Source organism: Cheilinus undulatus, linkage group 23, assembly GCF_018320785.1.
Source record: "Cheilinus undulatus linkage group 23, ASM1832078v1, whole genome shotgun sequence".
Lineage (NCBI taxonomy): Eukaryota > Metazoa > Chordata > Actinopteri > Labriformes > Labridae > Cheilinus > Cheilinus undulatus.
The window spans coordinates 8021736-8037554 of record NC_054887.1 but is presented as its reverse complement, the minus strand read 5'-3'; the positions used below and the strand labels follow the sequence as shown (position 1 = coordinate 8037554).

The 15819-nt window shown below is 39.0% G+C and overlaps 1 protein-coding gene across 4 annotated transcripts; it reads left to right on the top strand.

Annotated features, from left to right (window-relative positions):
• The first annotated feature begins 2450 nt into the window (after nucleotides 1–2450).
• Nucleotides 2451–14572, top strand: hcfc2 (host cell factor C2). Of its 4 annotated transcripts, none has more exons than XM_041780581.1 (17): nucleotides 2451–2669; nucleotides 5113–5261; nucleotides 5355–5515; nucleotides 5672–5874; nucleotides 6102–6186; nucleotides 6304–6407; nucleotides 6991–7221; nucleotides 7391–7600; nucleotides 7682–7746; nucleotides 8019–8094; nucleotides 8631–8681; nucleotides 8777–8829; nucleotides 9036–9173; nucleotides 9963–10160; nucleotides 10885–11182; nucleotides 11272–11338; nucleotides 11428–14572. In XM_041780581.1, exons 1-17 carry the CDS (start codon nucleotides 2504–2506, stop codon nucleotides 11435–11437), a joined length of 2265 nt encoding a protein of 754 aa, XP_041636515.1. In that variant the 5' UTR covers nucleotides 2451–2503; the 3' UTR covers nucleotides 11438–14572. The 4 variants fall into 4 exon arrangements, with proteins under 4 accessions (XP_041636515.1, XP_041636514.1, XP_041636513.1 ...); XM_041780580.1 differs by having other exon boundaries at nucleotides 8628–8681; XM_041780579.1 differs by having other exon boundaries at nucleotides 8016–8094.
• Nucleotides 14573–15819: the final 1247 nt, after the last annotated feature.

The following is a 15819-nucleotide window of genomic DNA, read 5'->3' as shown; positions in this document are numbered from 1 at the left end:
TCTTCCTGCTCACCGGGAGGAGTTCCTGTTCCTGCACACACTCATACGGGTCAAGTTTGGTGCTTTAGTAACCTAAAATTGTTGCCCAACTTTTGAGTTCCTCTACAAAGTGAGTAAACTTCTCTGTTAAGGCAGCTGTGATTCAATGATAACAGCAGAGCTGTCATATTCAGTTTTTTTCCTCTTATGCTTCATGTAGGGATCTTTAAATCTACCTTATCCTCTTCTTTTTACTCCTGTCTCTTATCTTGCTGTCTACTTAATAGCAAATATCAAACATTTAATTGACTGGTTTCAGTTGTGTGCATTATTTTAAATGATTGGCAAAGAAAATTACACACTATTTCACATGTTTGACTGTATTGTGTGTTTCACTGCCCTGTAAGCAGACAAAATTTGACTAAATGTCCTCTCCAGTTCTCTCTTTGTGGAAGGAAGTTTGACGAAATAACCTCTGGTGCTGTCTCAGTGGACAATGTCTGATAAAGTATTTTCTTTGATGCCCTGAAACTAGACCAGATATGCCCAAATATCCTCTGGTGTCCTCTGGTGGACAAAATTTAACAAAGTGCCCTCTTTGGGACAAATTCTGACCAAGTACACTCTTTAGTGCCCTTTAAGTGGACAACATTGACAAACTATCCTCTTTGGTGTCCTGTAGTGGACAAAATTTAATACAGTAACCTCTGTAGTGCCCTATAAATGGATACAATTTGACACCAGTTTGCCCCCTGGTGTTCTCTAAGTAGGCACAGTCTGACAGAATGCCAACTCTGATGCCCTGAAAGGTGAAAAATTTGGATAAAGTGCCCCCTGGTGTTCTCTTAGTGGACAAAATCTAACAAAGTGCCGTCTTTCGTATCCTCACAGTAAACAAGGTTTAATGCAGTACCCTCTTTAGTGGCGTATAAGTGGAGAAAATCTGACTAAGTGCCCCTTTAGTACCTCATAAGTGACAAACTGTTCTCTGTGGTGCCCTGTTGGTAGAAAAAAAAATGACAAAGTGCCTATTTCTTGGTGAAGAAAATGTATCAAACTGCCATTATCTCTTAAGTATTAAGTTGATCTTATTAAAATCATCCCTTGCGCAGCTTGTAAAATGTTAGTTTAAAATTCCTCATCTGCTTTATTAGAATCGTGTAATGGGTTGATTGTGATTGAACATGATTAAACTCCTGATCATAACAAGTTTTATTGTTTTTTCCACCTAAAATGCTCTTTTCAAAATATTTTCCCCCTGCCCCTCAAACATCCTGGTCATCCACTGGTGTAAATTTTTACATTTGCTTCATTTTGTCTTCTTTTATCTTCCAACTTTCGACGACATCTCTACCAACCCTGGCAATTCCCCATGGGGCCGGGACCCCCACATTGAAAAACCCTGTCCTGGACCAAGCCAAATGTGGTCTTAGGCAAATGAATCATTAAGCTGACAGCAACCTGTTGCATACAAAAAACCTCATTAATGTATTGAAATATTTTTGGGGGAGCATCTTCAGGCTGCTGCAGCCTAGAAGTTAAGGGACTCCCAAAGATTGTCTATTTGTGAGACGATGAAGCAAAATGATGTTAATTGTATTGCCAATTTTACACAGCGAACTTAAAAAAAATTCTACCTCTAAAACAATTTGTGAGAAAAAAATCTGCAGACCAATGACACATAACCAATTTTAGAAAATATTAAAAACAAGAATTACAGAAAAATAAATAATTCTTAACAGTTATTAGGTTTATTTTGTTTTGTTGAGTAGACAGACGATCCCTGTGTCTTTATTGATTCGTATGGATTTTTTTCATGCCATAGGAGTTTCGTCAGACTCTGTACTATGGACCATCCTGGCTATTTGTACATGTCAATATGGGGTCAAAGGCCATGTCAGCATGTGATGTTTCCCTGATATTTTTTACTGTTCACATGAAAACAAATTGAAAATCAACAATTTAGTCTTGGACTCCCAAATAGGTTCCTTAAGGCAGTAGGCATGTCAATATTGAATATTGGAGTAAACCCTTGGTTCTCAGTTGGTGGGTCAGGACCCAAAAGTGGGTTGTGAAGCCATTTTCAGTGGGTATCGAATGTGTGCTGGGAAAACAAAAGTGTGGCAAAAGTCAATGATGTGCTTTTACTTTGAAGGCCATGTCTCCATCTATCCAAGGAAAATGTGCATGTTTATTTACATGTGTGTTCTTCGTTTTGAAAGGCGTTGGCTGTCACAGAAAATAACAGAAATATTTAATTCACTTGATAATAACTAATTTCAGAATTATATGAATAAGTAAATTAGTTTAACATTAAATGGAAACTCTGTAAATAAATGCAATACCTCATTAAGAGAAATAAGTTAATCAAGCATCCAACCACGTCTTGATACTCGATAAATAAGACAGAGTGAGACATCTCTCCTCCTTTCTACTCTCTGAGTGAATTTCCTGGTCCGTCCTAGGCTCCTCCTCCTCGTTCAAAACGTCAACAGCGCCAAACTTGGGGCTCCCCATTAGGAAAATGAGTACTGATAACAAGGAGCCACAGTGGAGGAAAATAAATTCCGTTGCAGGAGTGATACCTCGGTCCAGGCACGGACACCGAGCAGCGACAATACGGGAGCTGATTATTGTTTTCGGTGGTGGAAACGAAGGGATAGCAGAGCACCTCCATGTTTACAACACTGGTAGGCTAACATTAGCTGGAAGCTAACTAGCAGAGTAGCGGCTAATGTTTTTAGCCTAGCAGTGGTTAAAAAGACAACTCATACCTGTGCATTCTTATCTTCAACCTTTTCAACTTTTTTAATTGAACAGATCTTTATTATCCTTTCATTATGCCAGTCGTGGTACTTTGGAATTGTTGCTCGAAAGTAGCTGATAAGATGAGCGGCATACCGTTACTTCAGCTGGCTAGTTAGCGGCAGCTACATCGTTTCCCCCTCCACTGGTCAGCATGGTGTAAATGGATATTTATCATGGGTGGGAAAACGACAATGTACTCGAAGAAAAGTACTGTTAGTGTTGTTATGATTAAAAGTAAAAGTACTGATCTATACTTCTACTCAAGTAAAAGTAAAAAGTACAGATTTAAAGTTTACTTTAAGTTGTAAGTAGTCTCTGAGGATTAAATTATCATCTTTCCTCACTGGCAAGAGAAAAGAATCTCCAACCAGGTCATTCAAGTAAAATCACAACTCACTAATAAGGTAAAATACACAGAAAAAAGTATATATACTCGTCCACACCACATATAGTTAAACTACACTTTGAAAGTGTTAAGTACACATAGATGGGACTCCAACTCAGTGGATAACTTAACTCATGGTGCCAGTGTGTCTCACATCAAAACAATAACCCACCATAAACATTAATAAAGAAACTCCAATATTGAAGGCCAAACAATCAAAGTGGAGTTAAAAATACATTCTGAGAGTTAAAATCAACTCTGAGATATCAACACTCCTGCTGTTGTGAGATTTGATGTGGAGCCATTCTCTAGCTTTGTGCTGCTGTGTAGTCAACAGAGGTGGTAAAAGTACAAGAATATTGTACTAAAGTAAAATAACAGTTACTAGGGGTGCACCGATCGATTGGCGCTGATTTCCTTAATTTTGGGGGATCGGCGATCGAGCGATACTTGCATATGAAATCGATCTTATCCACTGATCTTATCTACCTCTACCTACTAAAAATGTGAAAAATGAAAGACTAAAGGAACTGATATAATTTAGTAGTTTGGACAGCAATGCTCTAAACTTCTCATTTATATTTGAAAGAACTACCTCATGTGCAGGTAAAACAACAAGTTTGTCATTGTTTCATGAGTATTGTTCAATGTTTTTCAATAAAATAAGATAGGAACATTGAAGTTGTAAGCTGTCAGTTATTAAAAAAAGTCAGTATCGGCCAAAATCGGAATCGACAGGTCAGGCTTTTTAAAGATCGGTGATCGGCCAGAAAATTGCGATCGGTGCTCCCCTAACAGCTACTCTGGTTAAAACTTTAGTAGAAGTAAAAGTACTAAATAATTTCAAAATGTACTCTGAAAAGAACAAGTACCCAATAAAACTACTTAATTACAGTCATCAAGTACAGTACACCCGTGATAATATGTTAGAGCTGCAGTAACTCCTGAAAATCTGAGGCAATGTTGGCCTCTGCTGGCAAGAACAAAGCAGAGAAGCTATTTATACTGAGGATGATAATGCACTGTGCATTTTTTATGAACACTTAAAATCACAGATGGGAACTCTAACTCAGTGGATGACTTCATTCATGGTGCAACTGTGTCTCACATCAACAACAGCAACCCATCAGAAACATGAGCAAAAGAACTGCAACAACAGAGGTGGAGAAGTACAGGAGTATGCTACTTAACTCTGGTTAAAACCTGCTTAAGTAGAAGTATAGGTCTAATTTCAGAATGTACTAAAAAAGTAAGAGCACCCAATAAAACTACTCAATAACAGTACTCGAGTAAATGTAACTTGTTACTTTGTACTCCTGCTATTTACCCTAGTTATTTGATCATTTTGTACTTTTAACTCAGGGCTAAAATGACTGTACCATTAATCATTTTGACAATTATTTTTAATTTAGCCTCGTTCTTAGTCTTTTGATGACATGGCTTTTAGTTTTAGTCACATTTTAGGCATTTACTCAAATATTTTACTCTAGTTTTAGTCTATTATAAGTCCTCACATTGTAGTTTTGTAGTTCAGGCATTTTATTCTCTTGCCTAAATCTGGTACCAAGTCATGGAAGTGTGTTCTCAGCACTCTGCCAAACCTGGGGTCCCTGCTTTCTACAGCAGAGAGGCAGAAGAACTACAGATGCATTGTATTTTGACAGATTTACCCACAGTGGAGAAATATCATATATCAAAGTTGCCTATATAGTTATTAATCTTCTGATTATTTTGTTATTATAGGCATAAAGTAGTACATCACACTGACCCTTTAAAGGGGTCTCAAGGGCACTGAGCAGCATTAACCCACTGATAGCCATATGGTTGTACTACTTTGGTTGAAAATGGAGCTACTGCCTCCATGTTCTTCATTTAGACTTAAAAAACAGCTTTCGCTTGCTTTGATTTCATGTTTGACAAAAATCTGATACTTCTCCCAGTCTCAAAGCAGTGGTTCCTGCCTGCGGTGCGGGGTGACATCCCGCCTGGCTGTGCTGCCCATGGTTTCGTCTGTGAAGGTACCAGAATACTGGTCTTTGGAGGCATGGTTGAGTTTGGGAAATACACAAACAGCATTTATGAGCTTCAGGTAATGCCTGCTGTCGTATTTCTCCAATGATGAGTTTTATCCTGTTGCTCCTATGAACAAAATTATCCACTGTTGAATTTGTGTGTGGCTCAGGCTAGTCGCTGGCTGTGGAAGAAGCTGAAGCCCAGAGCACCAAAGAACGGCTCCCTTCCTTGTCCACGGATTGGACACAGCTTCTCTCTTGTGGGTAACAAGTGCTACCTGTTTGGAGGGCTGGCCAATGACAGTGAAGATCCCAATGGCAATGTACCAAGGTACTTTGCAAAAACTGAACATGGCAGAACATTTTTAAAAGAGGCATCTATACAGGAGGACCGGTTGTACCTGCCAGCCATCATATAATCTGTAGGTATATGAGCTCCATCAAAGAGGTGGATTGATGAATGATTTGGACTTCTTTTCCATCTTAGATACATGGATGATTTCTATGAGCTGGAACTGCAGTCTGTTTCTGGAGCACGAGGGTGGAGCATCCCAGAGACAAAAGGTGGTGGTCCCTCAGCTCGGGAATCTCACACCTCGGTTACTTACACTGGACTTGGCTCCCCAAAGCTCTACATCTTTGGAGGGATGCAAGGGTCCCGGTTAGATGATCTCTGGCAGCTCGATCTCGGTGAGACATCCTCTTTTTAACAGATTAACTTTCAGTTATTAAGTAATAAGTCAGTTATTTTTAGTTTTGCTAACAAAACTAAAATGATTTGCATCTTTCAGTTGTAATTTCATTTCCGATTATGAATTCAAAGCCATACTATGTTTATATTTGCTTTTTTAAATTGCACTGAGCACTATCTTTGTGCAATATTCAAACTCCTGTATAAATAATGTTCCTTTCTGCAGAAACCATGGTTTGGTCCATGCCTGAAACCAGGGGTGCTACACCTCTTCCCAGAAGCCTTCACTCTGCAAATGTTATTGGAAACAAGTAAAGAATCCTTCTTTAGTGTTGTAATTCTTTGAGCTGATTTCAAGCTTTTATTTGACTCTAGACCAGACTTGACTGTTAAAAAGTACTGACTGTTAAGTGTCCTTCTGTCTGCAGGATGTATGTTTTTGGTGGCTGGATTCCCATTCCAGAGTCAGGAAAACACAATGCTGAAGGAACTGAATGGATCTGCACGAACTCCTTAAGTGTACTCAACTTAGGTTTGTCCATTTCTCAATATTTATCCCACATATATATCAGCATTTTCATCACAACTGGAGTCTTAACTGCTTTTTAGCTTGCACAAAACTCCTGAAGCTTTTAGGGAGAGCTGCATGCAAAAAGCCTAATTTTTCCATGTTAAGTCGGTTTGAGCTGATGTGTCGCTGCAAACAGGAAGTATTGAGGAAAATCCACTGTGGGCAGAGCTGATGCCAATTTTTTCATATGACCAGCACAGGCGATAGTATGCATGCATGCATACTATAGTGCCACTTCAATACCCGCCACACCCCTTTTCTTTCTGTGATTGTTCAGTTGATAGAACTTGATTTTTTGTTGCCCTTTAAGAACTCAGATTTTTATTGCATGTGTCTAATGTTCAGCTCTTCAGGGAAAGCGAGTTATTGTTTTTACTTGAGTTACTTTACTAATGCTTTGCCTGATTGGAATATTTTCCTTTTGTAAATGTTTTTGCTTCCATTGCCTTCGCACCAAGCTGCCTACTCCACCTCTTCGTTCTCTTAAATTGTGATGTTTCTCACGGGTTCCTACAGTTCACTGTTGCCCTGTTTCTTGCCTCAGACACTTTGTGCTGGGAGAACCTGGGCCCAGAGGAGCAGGATGACATAGAGTCCCAGCTGCAGAGCCAGGGACCTCAGACTGATGACCCCTATGCCTGCAGACCTGGAGCTAGAGCTGGCCACTGTGCTACCACCGTTGGGTCCAGGCTGTACATTTGGAGCGGGCGTGATGGATACCGCAAGAACTGGAACTACCAGGTCTGCTGCAAGGACCTCTGGTTCCTGGAGACAGGTGAGAGCTGAGATCATACTTTGACTGATGTCTTAGTTTAAAAAATTATGATTATGAGCCTGAGAATTAGGGGATGGGGTGCATTTTTAAACACTCAGATTCTGTAGAGGTTTCTAAAATATTTCAATGCTTGTATAAAAGGTGCTTAATTTTTATATTCTGCCTTAAGCTCTGCCAACAGTTCCAGAGGCAGTGTTACTGGTCAAATCTACAGTCAGCATGCTCCATGTAGCATGGCGCCCCCTGGCGGCAGCAGACTGCTACCTCCTTCAAATCCAGCCTGTGCGTCCTCCCAGCTCTGCAGCCGGGGATCCACCTGCTGCACCTCTGAATCCAGGTGCAGCTGAAGGAAGGGAGGGGAAAGATAAAGACTCTGCAGGTGAGAATAATGCACATGTTCATTTTTCTGCCAGGCTTGGAAACATTTATATCATTTCTGGGTGATTTTCTTCTTTTTCAGGTGTTCAGTCCCTTCAATCTCAAACTGAAAGAGCCACTAATAAAGACTCAAAAGCATTGGCCCAGGTAGTGACTTTACTTTGTAAATAAATGTTGTCATATGTTTAAAGCAAAACATTTATTGGTAATCAACAGACCAGTAGTGTTATTAGATACTGCTGCATTTTTAGTTGATTTATGTTTCACATTAGAATGATAAGAGTAAATATAATTCTTGTGGTTTGATGTGAAAAATATGAGTGTTGTGTTTTAAAAAGGCCCACTTACATGTGCATTTCAATCACAAATCTTTTGCCTTCCTCTCTCTCTCTGAATTTTGGGTTGTTTCACAACAGCAGGACACGACAGACAAATCATCCAATGGCACAACACAGAGCAGAGCAGAAGGAGGGATGAGTACTGGGACTAAAGACAGTGAGTTTTGATGCCAAGTATTTAAAAGGCTGAATATGATTTTTGTGTCTGTCTCAGTCCAGACCGAAGATTTTCGACGCAACAGTCTGACAGTCCCAGCAGTCTGAGCTGAGGCACTGCAACTCGAGTCAAACCGTCTGATGCCTCATTTCAGCTTGTCAAGCTGTGGACAGCTGGTTGCAGGATGTTGCAAGCAGATAAATGTGAAAAAAGAGAATATAAATCTTGTTTTGAAAGGCTATAAAAGCAAACTTTGTTGGAGTCATGCTATGAATTTTGGAAATGATTACATCTATTTGTTTTTTTTAGTTTTTACACTGAAATTTCAGCCCTAAACACTCCTGAGACTTAAAAAACAGACATAATCATTTCCAAGAGGCAGATAAATGGGGAAAAAGAGGAAATAGAGATATAGTTTTGAAAAAGCTCTCGTTTTTCCAGCTGTGCAGAGCTAGATAAATAAGCTTGTTTCACAAAGAGTGTTACTGAAATTTCTAAGCTTGATCCTCTGACCCTCTGTGTGTTATTTGAAGAAGGACAGGAGGCAGCAACAGCAGAGAAAAGTGACTCGGCCCACCAGCAGTCAGGTAAATATGACCCTCAAGCTCAGATAATCAAGACCACGGTAGGCTGAAGGTTTTATGAAGCAACGCTCACTGTTGGTGTCCTTTTGCCTTTACAGAGAAACAGCCCGATTCAGCTGACAAGACCTCAGATTTCAGCCAAACTGATAAGGTCAGAGACACGGCCCTACTGTAGTTATTAGCTCTCTTAGAAGAGGCTTAGACATGAGCTAAATAATTGTATTGACATAACACACTTGTGGATTATTAGACAAATAATCTGATGTTGATGTCGTACCAAATCTGGGCTAAATCAGCTGTCCATCCTTATCTGGCGTGGTTAAATTCAGGACTCTAAGCTTTTATTTCTAATTGCAGAAGGCTCCAGAAGAATCTGTTTGGTATGATGCTGGTGTCTTCAAAACACTCTTCTCTGAGGTTCACCATTACTTTCTACCCGCTGACAGTGAGCAAACGACCACTGCCATCAGCAGCCGAACACCAAATGCAAAAGAGGTAAAACACTACTGGACTGTTTTATTTGTCAAGGTTAAATTTTACTGATTTAATCTGCAGCTGGCTGGGTTTTGATTCCAGTTCTGCTCTTTGCTGCACCATCCACACCATCTTCCCTGCCTCTCCTCCAGGATTCATGAATGTCCTGAAAATGCCTTAATAGTGTGAGATATTTGAAATTTAGACCTAAAATTTAGGTCTTAAAGTGTCTTAAAAAGTCTTTTGACTCATTGGTTCTCATTATTTAGACATATAATACTTGTATCTAATCTGTCTAGTTTCAGTATTTTATGACTTATTTTGAACTCTTTTCTTGTGGATTTGCCTTCTCTTGACAGTTCACAACATTTATATTTGCTTTTATTTATGAAGCATGTTACGTTTTATTCACAAGGAAGGAATACAAATTCAGGGATTAGTAGACAGGAGTAAACAACAGTAGTGAGTTGATTTGCCAGATATACAAAAAAGGCTGTAACTCGGGATAATGGTTATTAAAACCTTGAAGTCTTTAAGTACTAATGCTGTGTAGTGCAGAGATTTCATTATTTTTTTCTTTGAATAGGTCTTAGTAAGTATTACGTCTTAAAAAGAATGCAGTATGCTTTAGTTTTTCTGTCTGATACAGCAACATTTTTGAAAAAGATCACTACAAATAATGTTAATTAAGTATCCAACAATAGTTGAAACTATACAGTGTTTTATAATTGAACCTTGCCTTCATTTTTCTTGCTTTCTTGCCAAAACATGAGTTCTTAATCTGATCTTAATCCTTTGTTTCCCCATTAGCCTTTCCTTCAGAGAAAGCTGCCTGGACCTCAGGACTACCAGAACAGAGAGAAGCAGGAGCTGAGTCCAGGTCAGACCTACAGGTTCAGAGTAGCAGGCATCAACTGTTACGGACAGGGAGACTTCAGCCAAGTCAGCGAGTTCAAAACCTGCCAGCCTGGCTTCCCTGGAGCGCCCTCTGCTGTCAGAATCACAAAGGTAGGGCACGAGGATTTTTGACTCTGAAAGAAAGGCAATGTTGTGAAGGAGTGGGAAAGTATGAACTATTTTAAAGGTTTTTTAAGAACACAAGGTATGTCAACAGTTTCAACAGCCACTATGCAATAGTTAAGTACACTTTGATGTTTTGTCAATTTGAATTGTTGTAGTTACCCTCTGCTTTCCTTGAAAAGCAATCACCTTAAACTTCCCTAGCCTGTGAAATGAGATATATTGGTCAAAGACTGCAGAATGTTTGTCTTTAGTCAGACTTAATAGTTAGAGAGGAGGTATCATCAGCTGCTTCCCTAGTGAATTCCAGTGTCAGTAGTCTAATAAGTCTTGCCTCCTCTTAGAGTTTACACCAGCCCCTCTTAACCCTTTGACTGATGCTGGTGGGTTGGGACTCTAAAGTAGGCCACAAAGCCATTTTCCTTGGGTTCCGGATGTGTGCCTGAAAAAACTACGTGAAAGTCCAGAGCTCAGTATGCATAAACCCCAAGTTATATGCAGCTACAAGAAAAATGGAAAATGGATAGTGGGATCTGAAGCACAGAGAGTGGTCACTATTGAAATTCAACTTCTCCAGTTTCAGAGTTGTGAACTAACAGACTTTGCACAGCAGCCTGTTGCAACAGTTTCTCTTCTACTGTTATGAATCTTTGTCTGAACTGGGCTGTAGACTAAAGAAAAACTGTAGCTAAAGATTTTCTTGATTTTTCAGGGAAGCGACTCAGTCCACATCACATGGGAGGCTCCCTCTTCTCCATCAGGTCGGATTCTGGAGTATTCCATGTATATGGCGGTGAAGAAGAGCCGCTCCAGCAGCTCCGAGCGTCCTAGTCAGATGGCCTTCATCAGGATCTACAGGGGAACCAAGATGTCCTGCTCCGTCAGCTCCGCTAACCTGGACAACGCCCACATTGACTGCTCTGCCTCCAACCGGCCTGCCGTGGTTTTCCGGATAGCTGCCAAGAACGAGCAGGGCTACGGCCCGGCGACACAGATCCGCTGGATTCAGGGTGCAGGGACCTTAATTTATCTTGCTTTATTTGTGCACATTGAGTGAGTTTCATGCTGCTTAATTTAACTCATTGTTTCTGTTTTTTAGATCCCATAAAACTTCGAGCATCCGTGTCAAGAACAGACGACGAAGCTGACCAGGATGCTGCTGATAGGTAACTACAATAATCTGTCATGATTTCGGTGCATTTTCAACATTTTTCATCATTTTTAAAATTCTCTCCTGTATTTCTCTTTTTTGCAGCTCCAGCTGAGAAAAGATCAGGAACGAAGATGTCACATTTTGGAGAACACTGTATGTGCACTCAGAAAGTGGGCATTAAATCCCACTCAGATGTATATCTCTAGATAGTTTTGTTAATTTATTTTTTTATGTATTTAATTATTACCTTGTATATAGATAATTTTCACAGGATCTTTGACCACTTGGTTATTTTACGTAGGCAATTTTTTAAATAATTTAATTTAGTATGATGCAGACTAAACTACAAATGTGGCTTAAAACGTGTGAGAGGTTGGAGGTGCCTTAGAGCTCTTCATAAGCTGTGAATGCTTCATTGAGATTTGTTTTTTTTTTAAGAAACAGGCTGTTAACTGTGTCCAGGGAAGAAGCTAGAGTAGAAGAGGTTAGATTCTCTGCCCAAGCCTGTGGCCTAGAGGCAGCTGAGGCCAGGATCCTCACCCTTCTGCCTGGGGCTGAGCCAAGCTGAAGGGGAGTCAAAGATATCAGACATACTGTCAGACAAAGCAGCACAGCGACACTGGCTAGCTAGTTAATCTCCAGCCTGCTGATTCACACCTGACATGCATCTTAATCAACTCACATGATGCACATCCTCCTAATTCAGTTGTCTTTTTAAGCTGCAAGATTTTCAGGCTCTCCCTCTGATTTGTAATTGCCAGCTCTGCCTTGAATCAGCACTGTGCTCTCTCTTTCAACCCACCTCCGCCCCAGCATCCACCTGGAGGCTCCAATTGAGGGTAAAAAGAGTGATGAAGTCAGAGCCTGACGCCAAATAAATGCTATGCTGCCATAATAACTGCATGAACAATCACAAAAGTGAGTTCACTTACCAAACTATATTTTACGGTAGATTTTGGTGTTTTAGTCTAAATTTCCTGTCGCATCTAACAGACTTCTACATGTGCAACAAAAATTATGACCAGCTGCAGCTCTTGAATTGAATAAGAGATCTTTTCAGTAAAAATTACTCGCTGAACAGTTAATTTAGGAACATGACGCTCTTTTCTATCAGTGAGTTTTTAACTTAATGAGGTGAATAATAAAACTGTTTAATAGTGGCTCTGCCAGCCTGATCAACATGTGTGCACCAAGGTTGTACCAGCTTTGGATTTTTCATCGTTTTATTTTTATATAGTTTTTACTTTAGTTTTAATTTGTTTTACTGCTGGTTTGTTAGTGTTGTTATTTTGCAAAAATGCTTCGTTCAAGTAACATTTTTTCCTAGTTTTAGTGTTAGTTTTAGTTTTTTCAGAATACCTGACCCAAAAAAGCTTTTCAGTTTTTATTTAATTTATTGAATTTTGATGTTTGTATACATACTAGCCCTGAAATTACCATTATATGAAGACTTCAATTAAATCAGGCCATTTTACACTCTCAGTCAGTCAGTATGCTGCTGTCCGTGACTACAACTAGGGAGATTTGTCTCTAATTTCATTCCTTTAGAATTAGTTTTGTAAGCCAAGAGTCAAGTTTTAGTTTTTTGTTGGTAAAGCTTAGTTTTTGAGTTTCAGTTAACCAAACCAATGTTTACCTTTTAGTTTTAGTTATTTAGTTAGTTTTAGTTAACTATAATAATCTTGGTGTCCACGCGGAGCTACTGTGTGCAATTATGCAAACAGATGGAAGGGAAAAAAAGCAAAAACTTAAGTTAATCTTATGTTGTAATGTAAATCTGTTTACCCAGTAAGTGTCAGAACTAGGGGTGTAACGGTTCACAGAGGTCACGGTTTGGTTTGTATTTTGGTTTTGTGGTCATGGTTTGATATGGTATTGGTTCATTGATAAAAAGGAAACATAACCTCCAAAATTTTTAATTTCCTTCTCTAATTATTATTATTTAAACTAACACTAGTTAGTTGGTACAGCCTATGATGTATTAAACAAGAGACAAAAAGAGTGGAAAAATGCAAAATAAAAAACAGAAGTTAAGAGCCCAACATCTCCTGATTTGACAGAATAAAAATGAATACAGTATAAAATACAAATTAAAATATGTGCATTTTACAGAAATGTATGAAATGTATGACTTATTAATTTTGCTGTGACACTGTTGTGGTTAAAAAGCCAGTGCAGTGTGCAAAATCTGGACTCGTGTATTTTAGTGAAGGACTACACACTAGTTCTGTTAACACAGGGTGGGAATTTGTAATTGCGTCTGAGCTGAGCGCTTAAATACACGCTTGGGGTCGGTGTTCTCTACTCCTACAGGCATCAGCAACATCTCTGACCCTTTCTGCTTTCACAGATGATGAGCAGGGGGAGAACAAGCCAACGGGTCTTGCTTCTCGTGCAGCGGGTGCTAGCTCTTCTTCATAGTATATTATGTTTTCCTGGCTTCTTCGTTTGTTGTTTAATAGCAGTAGAAAACACTAACATTGCTGCCACATAGATTTTTAGGCTTGGTTTGTCAAATTTTTTTACGTTTTTAATTGTTGACGTATTCATGTGACTACATGCACCAAACTGCAACCCCAGAACGACAAATCCCAGCACCGTTACACCCCTAGTCAGAGTAGTTCAGACTGCAGTATGGTAACGGGCCGATGCTCTCCATAGGACTCATCCTGCATCGATGTCGGCGCTGTCACTTGTCATCCTTGCTGCTCTTCTTAGAAGCAACAAAATTTGCCATGACTGTCATATGTTTTCATATGCTTCACCCTCGTTAAGATCTCTGATCAGATTTCTGGCATTCATTAAACTTTAGTTGTAAGAGCTGACTTGTCAAAAATGCTGGATTTAGAGCAGGCTTAGATCCTTAAATACTGTTAGTAGCATGGGACAGAATTAGAGGGAATGTGCATGGGCCTGGCTGGGATATTGGGGCCAATCTAAACTCTAGTTGAGGTTAAGTGATAATCACAAGGGACTAATAACCTCACTAACCACTGACCACAATGTATGAGCACTGAAATGCACATTTATACCCCTCTGAAGATCTTTGTCTTCACAGCCTTATGCCTCTATGAGTAGTCAGTATTAATGACATCACTACGTCACATTTGTAGTTACATTTCTTTTATTTTGGTCTTCTTTGTCATAAGATTTACATTTACATGTTTAAGTTAAAGTAATGCAAATGTAACTCACATAAAGTGTGCACTACTCATGCTCCAGATATGAATTAAAGGAATGAACATGGCCTTGGATGTGTCAAGATTATTATTGTGTGTGGGATTCACACTTCTGTGGTCAGAAGTTTTGTCGTTATTTTCCTCCTCTTCCATTATATCTGAACTCAACCTGATGAAACCAGAGCGGAGAAATGAACCAGTTTCTATCAAATATCAAGTCTCTGCTTGATCTGCATTATTGTCTTGTTCCTTTTTAAATATGCATTTAAAAAGGGTACATAAGGGATGTAAAATGTTCAGTTATTTGTTCTTTGTGTGTGAGATGATTCAAGAAAAGACCGACAGTAAATATTATGACCTTATTAATAGTATAGTTGTAGACTGTACTGGTAACACAGCTGATGGCAGAAATGGCATGGTGTCAGTATTTTTTGGTCATGTAAAACTGCTTTCCTGACATACATGTCTTTGAACATTTCAGGATAAGCTTGTTTTCCGCTAAATAGAGGAATTCAAAGGTCCCAAAATTACAGTCAATTTATAGAGAATTGTAGATTCAGCAGACAAGATTAAGAAGTAACAAACCCCAAAGACCAACTTTGGGTATTATGTAGAGTTTAGTTATATTTACTGTCTGTCCCCAAAGTTTTGGAATATTTGAAGTCTACTTTAAAAAAGCAGACATTGTCTGTCTGTCCTCTGTTACTTAATGGTTCTCATTGATATCACCCCTCACTTTGTCCTTTCTTCACTTGTAGTATTCTGCTCTTTCTTCCTTTTTTGAACTTTGTTTGACTCCTTAAGTTTTGTTTAAATCACAATGGGATTGTGCATTAATATAGGCTTTATATCTTCCAGTCATTTTATAATTTGATACAAAGTAAAACCAGCTGAGGTTTGAGCTCTCCCACAAATCTCCTGGTGTCTTCCTGGCGTCTAATATGCCATCCTGCTTCTCCCCTTCTAACATTTTTGACATTTCTTCCTCTTTTATCAGCTACACCAGAATATGTAGACACAGGGGTAGGAATTAAAGTGCTACACATATAACCTAATCGCAATCATGTTAGGCTGTGCAATTACATACTCACATAAAGGGCTGCAGATAATGATGTATTAATTAATACTTTAAATGCCTACACAAAAGCATTTAAGTTTACAATAATGCCACCACTGCTCTTTGTAAAGATCCTATCCACCTTATTTACATATATATATTTTATTTTTATATGATATATTTTATTATATATAAGGGCATTGGTGGCATAGATAAATATAGTAAAATACAAAAAGTGAAATTATATATATATATATA

Excerpts from the sequence above, each read along its gene's own strand:
- hcfc2 (XM_041780578.1), top strand. The coding sequence starts at position 2,504 with ATGAGTACTGATAACAAGGAGCCACAGTGGAGGAAAATAAATTCCGTT. Across the intron at positions 5,516-5,671 it reads CCCAATGGCAATGTACCAAG|ATACATGGATGATTTCTATG; the intron begins GTACTTTGCAAA and ends TTTCCATCTTAG. Across the intron at positions 8,682-8,776 it reads CTCGGCCCACCAGCAGTCAG|AGAAACAGCCCGATTCAGCT; the intron begins GTAAATATGACC and ends TTGCCTTTACAG.